General features: G+C 39.1%; 1 protein-coding gene across 2 annotated transcripts; it reads right to left on the bottom strand.

Moving 5' to 3' along the window:
• Positions 1–1,536: 1,536 nt before the first annotated feature.
• LOC135109207 (alpha-1,6-mannosyl-glycoprotein 2-beta-N-acetylglucosaminyltransferase-like) lies at positions 1,537–15,156 on the bottom strand. 2 transcript variants are annotated; one of them, XM_064020398.1, is made up of 10 exons: positions 14,366–15,156; positions 10,933–11,141; positions 10,338–10,499; positions 9,535–9,678; positions 9,017–9,114; positions 8,745–8,846; positions 8,004–8,202; positions 7,272–7,486; positions 6,693–6,822; positions 1,537–6,186 (listed from the first exon to the last, which is right to left on the bottom strand). In XM_064020398.1, the coding sequence occupies exons 2-10, from the start codon at positions 11,125–11,127 to the stop codon at positions 6,010–6,012; spliced, it is 1,422 nt and encodes a 473-aa protein (XP_063876468.1). In that variant the 5' UTR covers positions 11,128–11,141; positions 14,366–15,156; the 3' UTR covers positions 1,537–6,009. The 2 variants fall into 2 exon arrangements, with proteins under 2 accessions (XP_063876468.1, XP_063876469.1); XM_064020399.1 differs by having other exon boundaries at positions 1,537–6,177; positions 14,366–15,152.
• Between the last annotated feature and the right edge of the window lie 529 nt (positions 15,157–15,685).

Raw genomic sequence — 15,685 nt, 5'->3', positions numbered from 1 at the left:
AATATGTAAAATATAACACATCAATATAAACATGTGATCATACAAACAAACAATTATATTCTTACATCACATTCAAACATACCAGATTTTCATTCTTAAGTACTGGGTGGTGAGTCCCCTAAAAGATGTAATCATAAAAGTAAATTAACAACAAACCAAGTAACTCCATAAAATCATTATAAATAAATATGAGAACTAAGAGTGAAAGAAAGAGAATCTTGTTTGCTTTGGCATCTTAAAATAAAGAATAGAAAATAACATGATTACCAGTGTGACAAAACGAGGTTATCGGTGAAGAGGTAAACACCTTGCTCTGCACGTGTGCACACACGCACGCACGCACGCACACGCACACACACACACACACACACACACACACTCCATGCAAAGCCTCAGCTCAGTCTATACATAGTGTCGTGACATTCTTGCACACCTGCAACAGTGAGGTAATGGATTTAGTTTTATTCCTAAAGGTGCTGTAAATAAATGGTTAGGGACTGAACAACACTAATGATCACCAATACACACATATGAGTGAAACCTTCTGAACATGCTCCACTTCATACCAGAACATCACAGCTCAACCAAGTCAGTCCAATAATGTTTATAATGTTCCATCTAATGTGAAAGTTATGCTTACATTTCTAGCATAAAAATTCGTGGCCACTGATTCCAAGGTAAACTTTTTTGCAATCATCAATCACTTTTACATAACTTTTTATGTATGTACAAAAAATACATCACATTTGTTCAAGGTTTAAAAAATTCAAAGGCTAAGTTAATATTTCCTCATCAAAAGCACTTGAATACTCACTTCTTGTTCCTCCCTGCCATGTCTTTAGTCCCTTTAGTATATATTGACTTGCCATGCTATGTTTATGATAGCTTCACATTTGAGGACCAATGATTAAATCAAAACCATTGCACCAACAAAATGACAGCACATCAATACTTCAGGATTCTCTCCTACACAAGTTACTCACATAACAAAGCTACTAGAAGACATACTGTATATCATTATATATTTTACAGCATCGTAGTTTCTTAATTTCCTAACCAGTGATAATTCTTCATTACAGTACAAGAATATTTGTCTTGGCTCCTCCCTTCATTGGGGATGCCAGCCTGATATATAAGACAGATATACAGATAAGAATATAGACACCTTGAAGCTTTGGCATCCTAATACTTCACACCTTTGGAGTGTTCAGTCTTTGCTCACCAATGTGATGGTTGGCAGCTTATATAGAAATTAAACTACTGCCCAAGAGTCTAGAGGCACAGGGCCTTTTGTGAGAAGGACAGGATCTAGAGTACAAAGAAACAGCCACCTTAGCCAACTTCTCAGAAAAGAAAGTGTTAAAATACAATATACAACTCCTATTATAGAATAAAGCTAAGAATGAGACTGATTTCCATTGTTTGTTATGTGACATGATATATTTGCACTGAACAAGAAGCCTCAAGGATCTAAGGTGGTACAAATAAAACCTAAAGGGAGCTGCACACACTCTATAAGGATAAAAGGAGTCACAATGCAAATCAAAACTATAATAATATACAAATATTCTTAGTGCTTCAATTCATTCTTACAAAATACAGCCTTTCATGTCACACATTCATAGCAGATACACAATCCATATTTATATATCTTAATACATACAACTGTGTTAATGTATACATATAACTGAGACAGTTCTCAAATTGTGCAGTATATTTAGTTAAACTTATATGTACTACAAATTAAATCTGCTGACAATTATAACATTTGTGCTTCTGTAAGCAGCCATTTCTTGTTTAGTCTATGGAGTATATCAAGTCTATTTTTGATTATCAATACCTTTTTAGAAGTCAAAGTGGAAGGGAGAGCAACAATACAAGCATTTGCTGCTCCCCATTATGTGCCACTTCAACACACATACAAACACACACACACACACACACACACACACACACACACACATTAGTTCAGTGGTAACGTCCCTGCCTGCCATTCAGCAGGTTGAGGTTCATGTCTGCACAGGTTTCTTGAAGTTTTCACTGATGATCAAGCAGTTGCTGTTCTCAAATAAGTGGATGGGGTACATGGTGTGTGAAAAGTCACAGCCTTACCCACTGATCAATTTGAATGAGCTCAAAGTTCTCTCCATGAGCTCTTTCCATAATCAGAAATCCAGTGCATGATTCACATATCCACAAGTGAGTAACATTGCTCACTACCTCATCTGTCACATGACAGACTCAAGTTGTTTAAAGTTTTCTTCAGGAATGTTTGTAGCTACTGAAGAGGCAAAATGGTAAGCCAAAGTTGTCTAGCTTCTGTAAATAAAGTTCTGTTCTATCACACAGTCTGTCTGTTGCTTTGCCATAAACACTTCTCTCATCAAGGTAATAAAAGTACCTAAGGCTGACCCCAGGTGATCACATCTATTGACCATACTGGTGTTCACTGATGAGCAAGCAATTTCTGTCCTCTTTGAGCAAGAGGATTGGGTATGTGATGTGTGTGAGATCACAGCCTTATCCCATGAGAGCTCAAAGCTCTCATGGGAAAGAATACAGCTAAGGATCACAAGTCCAGCACGTGATCCTAAAGAGCTTGGGTGAATTACATGAAAACATGAAATATACGAATAAATAAATATAATTAAACAACAACTCATATCAGAACACAATCTTTTTTTCTCAACAAGTTTTTATCAGTCAATCTTTCACAAGTGACTCAGAGCCATCTGCAGAACTATCATTCTTATTTATCATTGGTGACCTTAATGCTCAGCCAGCTGGCCACAGCTGGGTGCCAGCTGATGTGTGAGCCAAAACAATACAATCAAATATACATATGTGTTTGACACACCAAGCTGCCATAGATGCACCAGGGTGGCCTGAGTCAAGGACTGGAGCTAATCAACTGCTAGATATCCCTTCCATAATTTACACCATATTCACTCCTTTTCTTTTATAAATACAGCCACACTTCTAATATACAGCAGTTGATGGCACTATCAGGCATGCCCAGCCATCCTTCCATTCTGCCTCATGGGTAACACTCACAGGCACGCCAAGCAGAACCTGTCCACTCACTACACTGCCCATGAGTCATGACATGTTATACAGTTCCTATCAATATTTCCCATTGTATTCAACTTCAATGGAGAACTATAAAGTTATTTAGAATCATTACTCCTTGTGCAAAATTAACCACTTTCAATATGAAACAAAAAAAATTGTAACAATGAAGAATTTTTTTCTCTCACAAATCAGAAATCAATATCAGAAATAAAGTATATATTAGTACATTAATGTTTTTCTCTTTGTGCTCTTTCAATTTTTCCTTTACCTGAGAATTACACCATAAATTGTGAAAATTCTTGAACATCAGATTGGGAACTACTGGTCTGAGATACACCCTTGCACCAGTACCTTAGAACACTCTTGTAACATCCTCTCTTATGCCTCTACACCCTTATATCACTCTTCAATTCTTTCTACTCCACTTTTATGATGCACTTTTACAACACTCCCTCTCACCTTTAAAATAATCAGCACACACACACACACACACACACACACACACACACACACACACACACACACACACACACACACTTATGATAACAAGGAAGGAGCTACTTACACCAAATCATAAATGTGAACATTTTTGACTATAACAATATAAAGAATATTTGATAGATCATGCCTAAGAAAAGGAGAAAAACAAAAGTAGGAAAAAATAAACTAAACTCATAACAATAACAAAGAACAACAAATAAAATATAAATACTATAACATTATACAACTGAGCCTCTGATGGATTAGCTTTTAGTGGTTATCTTTTATATTTTTTTGGCATTGATTACAAAACACTAAACTGGCATAAAACACAGATCACTACAAAACCAGAGCCCTTCACAGCCTCATAAAAGACTGTGCACTCTGCCGGGCTGGTCTAGTCATGTCTGGCTAACACGATCATCAGCATAAATATTTCTGCTGCAGTCACTGGGCATCTCTTTATGGGGAGACTATGAGAAGCACGAGATGAAAATACAAACATCAGCAGAAAAAGCACTCTTACAAATGGGTCTCCCTGATGAAGGTATAAAGAGTAGCGGGGAACATGACACATAGCAAAAATCATGTGCAGGTACCAGTATGTACGACGACTACCTGTAGTACAAGAAAACTAAAACATTGGTGGCGTACAATAAGCGTTAAGTCTAAAACTGGGACTAGTCAAACTGGCCTTACAGTACAATGCATCAAAAAGAATATGGCATCCAGTGGAACACTATGAACCCCAAGGTAACTGATGAACAGAGATGGATTCTGACCCATAACTTGGGAAACCTCAGTTGGATAGACACAGATTTTGATAGCAATGACCTTCTGCTCTCAGTCCAGTACACATAGAGAGGTTCATGCCTCCATTTAGCAGATACCTATACATGCACACACACATACACCTACACACATACATATGGTCAGGCTGGAAGAAATGATAAACTGGCTAAGACAAGACTCCTGATAACCAATGCACTGATGCCATGAGTGCTGATGGGGCAAGCAACACCACAGAGCAACAGGGGCAGTCACAAACAGCATCAGATGAGATACAAGAATTTCTCACTGTTCACTTAAAGCACACTATGAGCAAATCCATGTCCTCTTCCATCTCCTCTCACAAGAGTTGAAAAAATTTAGAAAGTTTAGTAAAAAATCTATCAATTCTAAGAGGACGTGCAAAAAATTTGTGCATGATAAATAATTTCTAGAACACCACCTATGCTTGAAAAATTGCACAAAAAAATTAAATCTGATGTATTGCACTATGTAAACTTTAAGACCAAACAATACCCACATCCCAAATTATTACCTGAAAAAAGGCTATCAGCATAAGATACACATGATAATAGCACTAATTCTTTTTATGTCTTAAGGATGGTTTGTTAGTTAAGCCTCTTTAATGCAATAATGCAAATATATTAATAATCTCTGGCATTCATATTAGCTTCTGTTACTCTGTGTGGCTTGCTGTGGCCTCTCAGGTCCTCCATAAAGCCATGAGATAGAGATTTATGAATCACCAAACTGTTACTGGATCAATCTGAATCACTAAACATTGACCAAATACCCCAAGGTCTGAATCCTTGGATTTTTATTTATTTATTATTTTTTTTTATCACTGACTGTTGGTTAAACCATTCTAGTGATGTCCAGTGTACAATGGTTTTATTAAACCTACAAGAATGTACGATGCAATGATTCCCAGGTGACACACCATGTGTTTTTCCTTCAAAGATTGTCAAACTGTGTTGGTCACTTGACTGCCATAATCAGTCCAGCTCCTTCAAACTCTTGGCATGACAGTGAACTGGCTATCCTGACCTTCAAAGGACACTGCCTAAGAAACTACAAACCTTTCAGTTTACACAAATACAGACAGTGCCAGAGAAAAAAAAAAAGAATAAATAAACAACTACAAAAGAGGCCTGCTCTGTTCTTAATGCTCCACTATAGTTTTAGAAAATTAATTAATAAATAAATAAATTAATTAATTAATTAGTTAATTAAATAAATAAATAAATAAATAAAAGATGAATGAAATAGGTAGCCAATGCCAGAATTTACCCAGTATGCAATACTACTGCTACTGTGGCCTCTATACATATCACTTCCAGGGAATGTACCAATACAGTGTGATTCCCATTCCTGTTTTCTGTATTTTTACATTCAATGAACAATGAAAGTGACATAGTTTCTCCACACACCAAATTATCAAAATAATGCATATGAACCCTCCTCTTGTGACTCCAAGTAGTGCATGAATGAAGCCATCAAAGCAATGCCAAGACCTTACAGCACACTTCTGACTTGAGATGATGAGGTCACACTACATAGGAACTGTATGAGCCAATGAATCTCTAAAGTGGTTGGGAAAAGTATCGCAAGCTAATGAATGAGACATGGCATAACCTAATTCAGTATAAAATGAGAACATTACCGTGATCAAGAGCCACTTCGAATTTGTACAGTGCCATTGGTTAGGGTGTGGCCGGAGAAGAGAGAGGAGGACAGCACACTGCTGTACTCCAGACCCGTGGACACACTGAAGGAGCGGCAGAGTGCGTGGTCCCTCCTGTCACCCCAGCCACCATTGCCCTTGTGCTTCTTGACCTGGGGGACATAAAGGATGATTTGTTTCTTAGACAAAGCTATACTACACTTACAATGAGATCCACCAAACTTAAAGCAATAGCATATGACCTTGTCTTTTTTTTTCATCAACCTTGAACTTGAAATGGTTGTTAGTTTCTTCTTTTGCAGCTCAAATTATCCACTCTATAAAACATCAATTTCTTCAGATAAAGCTATCCTACACTTAGAATGAGCTACCCTAAAACTAAAGCAGCACCTCATGATTTCAAATTTTTCATTCAATCAACCCTGAACTTGTAATGTTTGTTAGTTACTCCTTTCACAGCTGAAAAATCATCCACTTTATAAAAATATAAAAAAATTCTCCATCTAATTACCAGATATAAAGATGGCAAGCATTTCTTAAAAGAAAAGCAATACCAGTCATTCACAGCTTCAGAAACATATCACACACTCAACTGCACAGTGCATTGCTCAACAAGTGACACATTTCTCTTTCCTGATTAAAGACACAACATTCATTATAGACTTACTTTCTTTGGCGGGGTGTGGACCACAATGAGCTGCCGTGGGAAGAGTGTGCGCTGACCAGCCTGAAGCGTTCTGTGCACCTTGTTGAGCACGGTTCGAGAACTGCAGTCCTTCTTCTTGTGATGTACTCCACTGTGGCAAGGAGAACAGCACAAGTTTGTAAATGTGGGTCACTTGAGATTAAAATCAACATAAGGACTCCAACAGGGAACAGATGAGTTATGTCAGGGAGGCAGACAAAATGACAAAAGATATTAACAGCTAAACACAAAGCAAGGTATCTTTACAGTAAAATGCATAAGGCACTACTAGCAATGCAAAGAAAAAGGGCACCATTTACAGTATTGCTGAAAAGTCCATCTATCTATTTATATACCAGGCCAGCAATCCCACACAGGGTGGCCCACACAAGGCACCACACATTCACACAAACACTATTCACACTCTTAGCCACTTTGGCCCCCAGTGGAAAGGGAGTATCTTGTAGCTCACTGTACTACACTCCAGGAGTCCAGGAACAGCTGTAAGATGGGATGAATAAAAATATGTTAACAATTTATCAATCCCTGCCTGTGTCTCACCATTCTCCGATGTGGAAGACTCTTGGAGCGCGGAGGACCAGCGTGTGGAGCTTCTGGGTGAGGCAAGTGTTGCTCACATGAAGCAACGACCAGTCCCAGTTGTAGTCGTCGTGGTTGCAGAACTTCTCATTGCAAGCCTTGATCTGTTGCCAAATGCTGTGGTTGAATGCAAATCCCATGTTGTGCTTGGAGGACACCCACTGTGTTACCTCCACCTGCAATGAAGAGATGTATGTACACCACTATGTTAGCTGTACATAATGAATGCCAAAGATTTCTGGTTAATGATATTCTTCCCAGCATTGAGAGATGACAGTGAAAGGACTACAAATACAATGAGATAATAATGAACAGATAAATTAAGATAGAGATGACAGTGAAAGGACTACAAATATAATTAAGTAATAATGAACAGATAAATTAATATGACTGAAAAAAGAAATCTCATCTAATCACTACTTTCTGAAAACCTTCCATGAAGGAATTAAAAAAGAATAGTACAAATATGTTTCAAAAAAAGTGAAAAATAGAAGTGTTTCAGAATTTACCAGAAGAGGATATAAAAGTGAAAATTAGTAAGGTGACTAGAATAGAGATGAGGAAGTAGAAAGCCTTGTACAGGAAGACTCAAGGCAGGGAAGAGGTGCACAGTCAGTAACCAAGGAAAACAGACCTTCATTCAACATTTCTTCTACAACAAGGAAGGACAAGCTAACACCATGCCTGCCTCACCTTCCTGGCATCAGTGTGGAAGTTGTAGGTCTTCAGGTAGTTGCCGAGGGTGATGAGGGAACACTTGGAGCAGGCACGAGGCATGGCAGTGTTCAGCAGCTTCAGCATGTACAGGAAGTCCTCAGCAACATAGTGGTCTTCCTCCAGGAACAGCACCAGACCTGTGTGGTTCTTCAGCACCCAAACATCATCAAAGATCCTGAAATGTGTATGATTCTTGCACTTATCCACAGCAAGCAGGTAAAGCAATTATTGGTTTATCTATTTCTCTATATATACCAGGCTGAGATCTTCAACACATGTAGGCAAGGTAAGAAAGGATCCTTTGTTTCATTGTAGGAATAAAATACAAAAGGAGGTGGTTCTCAGTACTTCACTTTGTTTTTTTCAGTTTCCTTTTAGATGTGCAGGGAATATGGTGGCAGTGTTCTCATAATGTAGTCATCATGTGTAGCTAGGCCATCCTCCAGACCAGTTTTATCAAGATTTTATAAAATTTGCAGAACACAACACATAATGACCAAGAATTACTCATGTATATTCTGAGCAATACACAAGTACTACAGCAGATAATAGTTTAAATTCATGTCATAAGATATATTACATAAAATAAACTGGCACAATGACCTCTATGGTATGTTTGATGGTCTAAAAATCATATCATAAGAATACCACTAAACAATGAACAGCAAGGAGCAACATAAGTGATACAGAGCAAATGAAGCAACAGCACACACTCACTTGTTTGCCTTCCACCACCAGTGATGCTTGGTCTGAGTGAAGCGAGCCTCCCGGTAATGCTTGTAGAGGTCTGGAGTGCCCACACACTTGGTCCTTGCAGCTCTGTATGCATCACAATCAATTTACAACTCATATAATGTTACAGTAAATAGGTAAGACCACAATATCATGGATGGATTAACATAGCAACATTTCTGTTTATTCATATACACACACACACACACACACACACACACACACACACACACACACACACACACACACACACTTACTCCTCTGGCTTGGTGTCTCGAGGGCAGTCGCCGGGGGACTCTCCAGGGAAGATGTGTGGGTGGGTTTGCAGAGAGTGTGGGTAGAAAATCTGCATCACCTGAAAACCAACAACAGAATAGTAATCATTCCCTCAAAACATTATGAAGTGTTGTGCTTGAGGAAGGTAAAAAAAAATAAATAAATAAAAAAATAATAATCAAATCAAATCAAATCAAACAAATAAAAAAAAAATACATATCTTCTAAAATCACGATAAACAAGTTCAAAATACCCTTCAATACACAAATTCCAGAATACCTTTTAATACACAATTTCCAAAATACACTTCAATACACAAATTACAAAACACTCTTCTAAACACAAATTCTAAAGCCACTTTCTGTACACAGATTCTAAAGTACCTTTCTAAACACAAACTTCAAAATAATCCTCTAATAAACTTTTATACACAAATTCCAAAGCAACCTTCTATTCTGCCACACCACATAATTGGGGCCACAACAGCAGCAGTGTGTACCTTGCAGAAGTCAATGGTGGTGATGAGCTGGTTGATGTCCTCGTCATAGTAGTCGTGTGAGAAGATCAGGAGCACCAAATCGATGTCCCGCGCCTGGGCCAGGGAGACTATGAGGTGACGCAAGTACTCCAAGCGATTGTGTACCTGAGAGAGTGACACAGGATGCTGAATTTGGCAGGGATGCACTGTAAGTCATCTAATGCTTCACAAAAACTGTCTGCTAATTTCCTGGTTTTATTCTATATTTCTCCACTTGTTCCCTGTATACTATCCTCTACTATATGTTCACTCACTTCCTTCCTTAGTTGTAGAAATCACCTACACTACCCTTTATTCTTTATTTTATTTAATGATTTATTTTTATGTAAGTGGGAACTCTGGCCTAAGGTAATGAATGGGCAGAAAAAAAGACACACCTACTTTCCCATCCTCTGTACACAAAGCACCCATTCCTTTCTAAGTATCTCATTCACTACTTCACACCTTCCACCACCCAACCACACACTCGTGCAAAAGAACATTCAAACAGATGGACAGACACAAACCTATTTAGACGCACAAATATCAACTGACTACATACATGCATACACATATACTCTCTCATCCTCAGCCCCTCTAAAGATAGATAGATTGATGGATAATTCTTTGACTACAGTTACAAGTATTGATTTAAAACCACAAAACAAGCAAATTTAATACATAAAAAAAAAGGCCATAAATTATTAATCCCAGCTCTAGACAAATTAAAAACACAGAAATACATAATAATTAAAAACACATGCCAACACATCCTACAAACTGACCTGTACAGCGATAACAATGGTGTCAGGCTGCACAGGACCAAAGAGCTCCTCATTCAGCACAGTCTCATTACCACTGCGTCTCTGGATCTGTTCTTTGATCTCCCTTATCTGCTCCTCTGTGAGATGAGGCACTGAGGACAGCTTCACTCCATCTGATTTGGCCTGAAACAAAATTGGTGGTTATAGATTTCACTGGTAATAATACTGCAAGGTATTCCATGTCTTTTTCCAGTTGTCTGAAATCATCTTACAGACACTTGCACTTTCTAAAGTTTGGCCACGTTAAAAATAATTCTGATATAATCTTTCACTTATGAGCTTTACATGAAACAGAATACATAAAAATCACCAGCATATAATTAAAAGGTAACAGGGTTTATACAGACAACTGGTGGCAGGTAGCGACAAATTTTTCTTAAAGGAACTGTGAACATAAGCATACCAAAGACTGCATGAACACCTACAGATACAAACACACACAAAACTAAAGTTGATGATAGAGAACCACAAGAGTAGTTCAGGTCCTGTATACTATAAGAAGATACAGACACACACACACACACACACACACACACACACACACACACACACACACATGGAGGAACTTAGAGGTGGGATTGCGCTGCAGGCTGAGGGCGGGGTCAGCCTCAGGGGACTCTCTGGCAGCACCTCCGAGGACAGACTGTGGGTCGTGTGGCAGAGGAGGAAGGGCGAGCTGGAGCCATGCCACACACAGCAGGACCACCACACCAGCCACCCTCACAGCCCGCGGCCACCCTCCTCCGCGCATCACAAATGGTCTTGCTGCAAGTGAAAAATGTAGAATTATATGGTGTTTGTGCTGATGATTGTATCCTACGTTAATTTAAACACTGACCACCATATGGTAGTCCACTGCATAATGTGTGACAGCACCATCTAATGAACCACAAATAACATCATGAGGGCTAAACTCTGGAGTAGCAGCTGGGAAGATTGGCCTGTCAACAGGTGCATGATTGTCAGATAAACTGTTGTGTCATATTCTGATAAGCATTCTTATAGGAGATTAGTAAACTTCTGAATGAGTATTTTTTAACTGTCTTCACTCAGGAAAACATGCAGGATATGCCAGATAGTGAACAGGTGTTTAGAGCAGATGAGTATGAGAAGCTGACGGATATTTCCATAACTAGGGAGATAGTGGAGCAGGAGATAGATAGGCTAAAAAAGTTCAAGTCACCAGGACCTGATGAAATATATCCCAGAGTACTGAAGGAATGTAAAAAGATTATTAGTGAGCCGTTAGTTTCTGTCTTTAGGAAATCACTGGAGTCGGGTGAGGTACCAGTAATGTGGAGGCAGGCTAATGTAGTACCCATCTTTAAGAAAGGGGATAAAACTTTAGCGTCTAATTATAGACCTGTCAGCTTAACTTCAGTTGTAGGTAAAATGTTAGAGTCAATAATAGCGAGGAACATTAGGGAACATTTAGACAAACATAACTTGATAAATCAGTCACAGCATGGCTTCACGAAGGGGAAGTCTTGCCTGACAAACTTGTTAAGTTTTTACAGTAAGGTGTACGAGGCAGTAGATAATGGTGATAGTTATGATATCTTATATCTGGACTTTAGTAAAGCATTCGACAAGGTGCCCCATCAAAGGCTCCTGAGAAAGGTTAGGGCGCACGGGATAGATGGGAAGGTGTTAGGTTGGATAGGGTCATGGCTTGGTAACAGGCGACAGAGAGTGCTAATAAACGGCTCGAAATCCGAGTGGGGTCATGTCATTAGTGGGGTGCCACAGGGATCAGTATTAGGGCCATTATTATTTCTAATATATATCAATGACTTGGATAGTGGAATTAGTAGCGATGTTAGTAAATTTGCGGATGACACAAAGATAGGTAGATTAATTAGGTCAGAAGCGGATGCCATCGCCTTGCAGACAGACTTAGATAGAATGAATGAATGGACGGATAGATGGCAAATGCAATTTAATATCAATAAATGCAAAGTGCTTAGCGTAGGTAGAGGAAACCCACACAATAGGTACACATTAAACACCCAAACTCTGGTAGGTACAGGGTACGAGAAAGATTTAGGAGTTATAGTTAGCTCTGAACTCCGTCTAGGGAAACAATGCATAGAAGCCAGAAACAAGGCAAATAGGGTACTAGGATTCATTTTTAGGAGTGTTAAAAGTAGAAGGCCGGAAGTAATATTAAAGTTATACTTGGCGCTGGTCAGACCTCATCTAGACTACGCTGTGCAGTTCTGGTCCCCACATTACAGGAAAGATATAGGTCTATTAGAATCAGTACAGAGAAGAATGACTAAAAGGATTCAGGGGATGAGGAGTATTCCTTACGAAGCGAGGTTGAAGCGGTTAAATTTACATTCTCTAGAGAGCCGTAGGTTAAGAGGGGACCTGATAGAAGTCTTTAAGTGGTATAGGGGTTATAACAAGGGAGATGTAAGCAAAATTCTTAGGATCAGCAACCAAGGTAGAACAAGAAATAACGGGTTCAAGCTTGAAAAATTTAGGTTTAGGAAGGAGATAGGAAAAAATTGGTTCTCAAATAGAGTGGTAGATGAGTGGAACGGACTCAGTAATCATGTAGTTAGTGCCAGGACACTAGAGAGCTTTAAGAGAAGATTAGACAAGTTTATGGATGGGGATAACAGATGGAAATAGGTAGGAGTGTTTCATACAGGGACTGCCACGTGTAAGCCTGGTCGCTTCTTGCAGCTTCCCTTATTTCTTATGTTCTTATGTTCTTATATGCTTTTACTGGTACATTTGTTTATCATCCACTGATTATATCCATGTTTTTTATGTCTTTTCCTCTGTTAAATGTAGTGGACATAAATTTAAATATCAGGATTTTACCGTGCACTCCTATAAGCAAGGCAACTTAGATGTACATTTTTTAAGCTTGCACACTGTTTTGCTGAAATCAATCAAGTGCTGAACACTTAGTGGTGCCAGCACCCTTTGAGGATAAGGAAGAGGTCGATCAACCAAACCCTACACCTTCCACTTCCTATTAAGGTATACAGTTAGTTAAGTGCCCTTAAGGGAGGGTTCAAACATCCCAGTTAAGTAAAGTTAGATTAAGCTAGAAAGTTCCCCAGTTTTTAAAATATGGCGCCTCATCCTTAGATTTTCAGCAATGTTGAAATCTGGCATAATTTACCTTCCCCCACCTTAAAACTCTACTTTCTCACCAGATCCCCAAGCTTGTTGGGGGCAGAGATGGAGAAAAGATGGGATATATATATATTGTGTTAAACTGCAATCTTACCAGTTCCCAAGCTTGCTTGATCTGGAGAGAGGCAGCAAAAGAATACATAATGAGCCACTATTGCTAAGATTTATCATCATGCGTGTCACGTGTCAAAAGTCTTATTGCCTGTTTTGCTGTGCCAAGCTAAATATACACTGCCATAGCATTGTGAGGTAGTTAATGTCAGCCTCAAGTATATACTATGTGTCACACAAATTTTAAAATAAAAAACATTGTGTGTACCTCCCTACTTCAGCCTTTGCCATTCTGTACAGGTCATGTGGTGGGATGCTGATGGCCTACCTAATGAGGCACCACCAAGATGGTACCTTGGTGCCTCCAATACCTTGCTCGCTGATTGGGGACATAAAATTGCATAATTTCATTCAGCACTACTGTAAGTGCATACTGCACATCATGTCACGCAATGCTATGTCTCAATCAAGGAAAGATAACCGAAATTCGACATGTCTTCCCCACACAATAAATACGTGTGCTTCACATTTACCTCAGTCACCCCTCAACATCCATCACCACAGCGATTCTCCCAAAGACGAGCCACACCACCAGCATGCATGGGTAAGGCAATGCTGATAAAAACAACACCCTGGGACATATCAACACCACCTCATTAATCAAAGGTAAAGGTGAGGCATGTAACAGTGCGTCACAAGACAGGCAGTGGCAGTGGATGGACATGACGAGAGGGCTGAGGGCACCTTCCCAACACCTGGCATTATATAATAACGCAACTCACCTTAGACATTGGAAAAAGCCAGATTTGGAGGTAGGGCCGAGCCATGGTGGGCGGGTGTACAGGCAGGGGCGGAGGAGGGAAGCAGACAGGTGAAGGTGGAGAAGGAGGAGGAGGAGGATCACCCGCCTGCTTCTCCCTCACTCCGTAAACAACACTGCCTAGCTAGGACACATATAAACCGCCCATATAAACTCCCTATAGATGATTACACAATACCTCTATAAGTCTCCAGGGTTTATATATGGGAGCAGAGCAGGTAAATACACTGTTCATTGCACGGAATTATGTTGGGAAGTATGGTGGGTTTATATTCGAGGGCCTCAGAAATGTTGGGTTTAAGGGCAGACTGCGTAAGATAATTACAATGTAGCTTCCTGAGGAATGTTTTTCTGTCTTTTTTTTCCTAGTCTTCCTCACACACACACACACACACACACACACACACACACACACACACACACACACACATTCGTCCAAACGTTAATCTGTTTGTCTGTCTTCATTCACTTATTATTTCTTCTTTTGTTGTCTTTTCCGTGTCCCTAATTCTTGTCACACATTCACACGCACGTCTGTCGAAGGATTGTTAGTTCCTCTCTAGATGCACTTACTTGAATTTCGAGCGCAAAATATACAAGAAAAAAAAACTTCTTTCTTTCTGTTCTTTCCTGTCTCTCCACCTCACAGTCACATGCGTTCCTATTTCCTGAATAATTTTCATGTGTTCGTCTTTACATAAATCATGAGCTGCGTTGATAATCCTGTATATAACACCAAAGGGAATTAATCTCTCTCTCTCTCTCTCTCTCTCTCTCTCTCTCTCTCTCTCTGTCCGGAGACACACACACACACACACACACACACACACACACACACACACACACACACGTTTTTCCAGATATTCAAATTTATTTTGTTTCCTTGTTAATCTGTTTCCCTTTATCTTCATATTCACAATGAAATACAGAACAATGGGATGAAAATGCATGAATAAACTGAAGACATTCTCATAATAATAATAACAATAATAATGCTACTACTACTACTACTACTACTACTACTACTACTGTTGCTGCTACTACTACTACTACTACTACTACTACTACTATTACTACTACGACTACGACTACTACGACTACTACTACTACTACTACTACTACTACTACTACTACTACTACTACTAATAATAATAATAATAATAATAATGCTACTACTACTACTACTACTACTACTACTATTACTACTACTGTTGCTACTGCTGCTGCTACTACTACTACTATTACAATTACTACTACTACTACTACTACTACTACTACCGCT

This window comes from Scylla paramamosain, chromosome 18 (assembly GCF_035594125.1).
Source record: "Scylla paramamosain isolate STU-SP2022 chromosome 18, ASM3559412v1, whole genome shotgun sequence".
Lineage (NCBI taxonomy): Eukaryota > Metazoa > Arthropoda > Malacostraca > Decapoda > Portunidae > Scylla > Scylla paramamosain.
Note: the sequence above shows the minus strand (reverse complement) of the source record. Positions and strands in the feature narration are given on the sequence as shown.

Coding starts and splice junctions, on each gene's coding strand:
- LOC135109207 (XM_064020398.1), bottom strand. CDS start 11,127: ATGCGCGGAGGAGGGTGGCCGCGGGCTGTGAGGGTGGCTGGTGTGGTG. Junction 9,115..9,534: donor CCACCATTGACTTCTGCAAG/GTACACACTGCT, acceptor GTTGGTTTTCAG/GTGATGCAGATTTTCTACCC. Junction 8,847..9,016: donor CGAGACACCAAGCCAGAGGA/GTAAGTGTGTGT, acceptor TGATGCATACAG/AGCTGCAAGGACCAAGTGTG.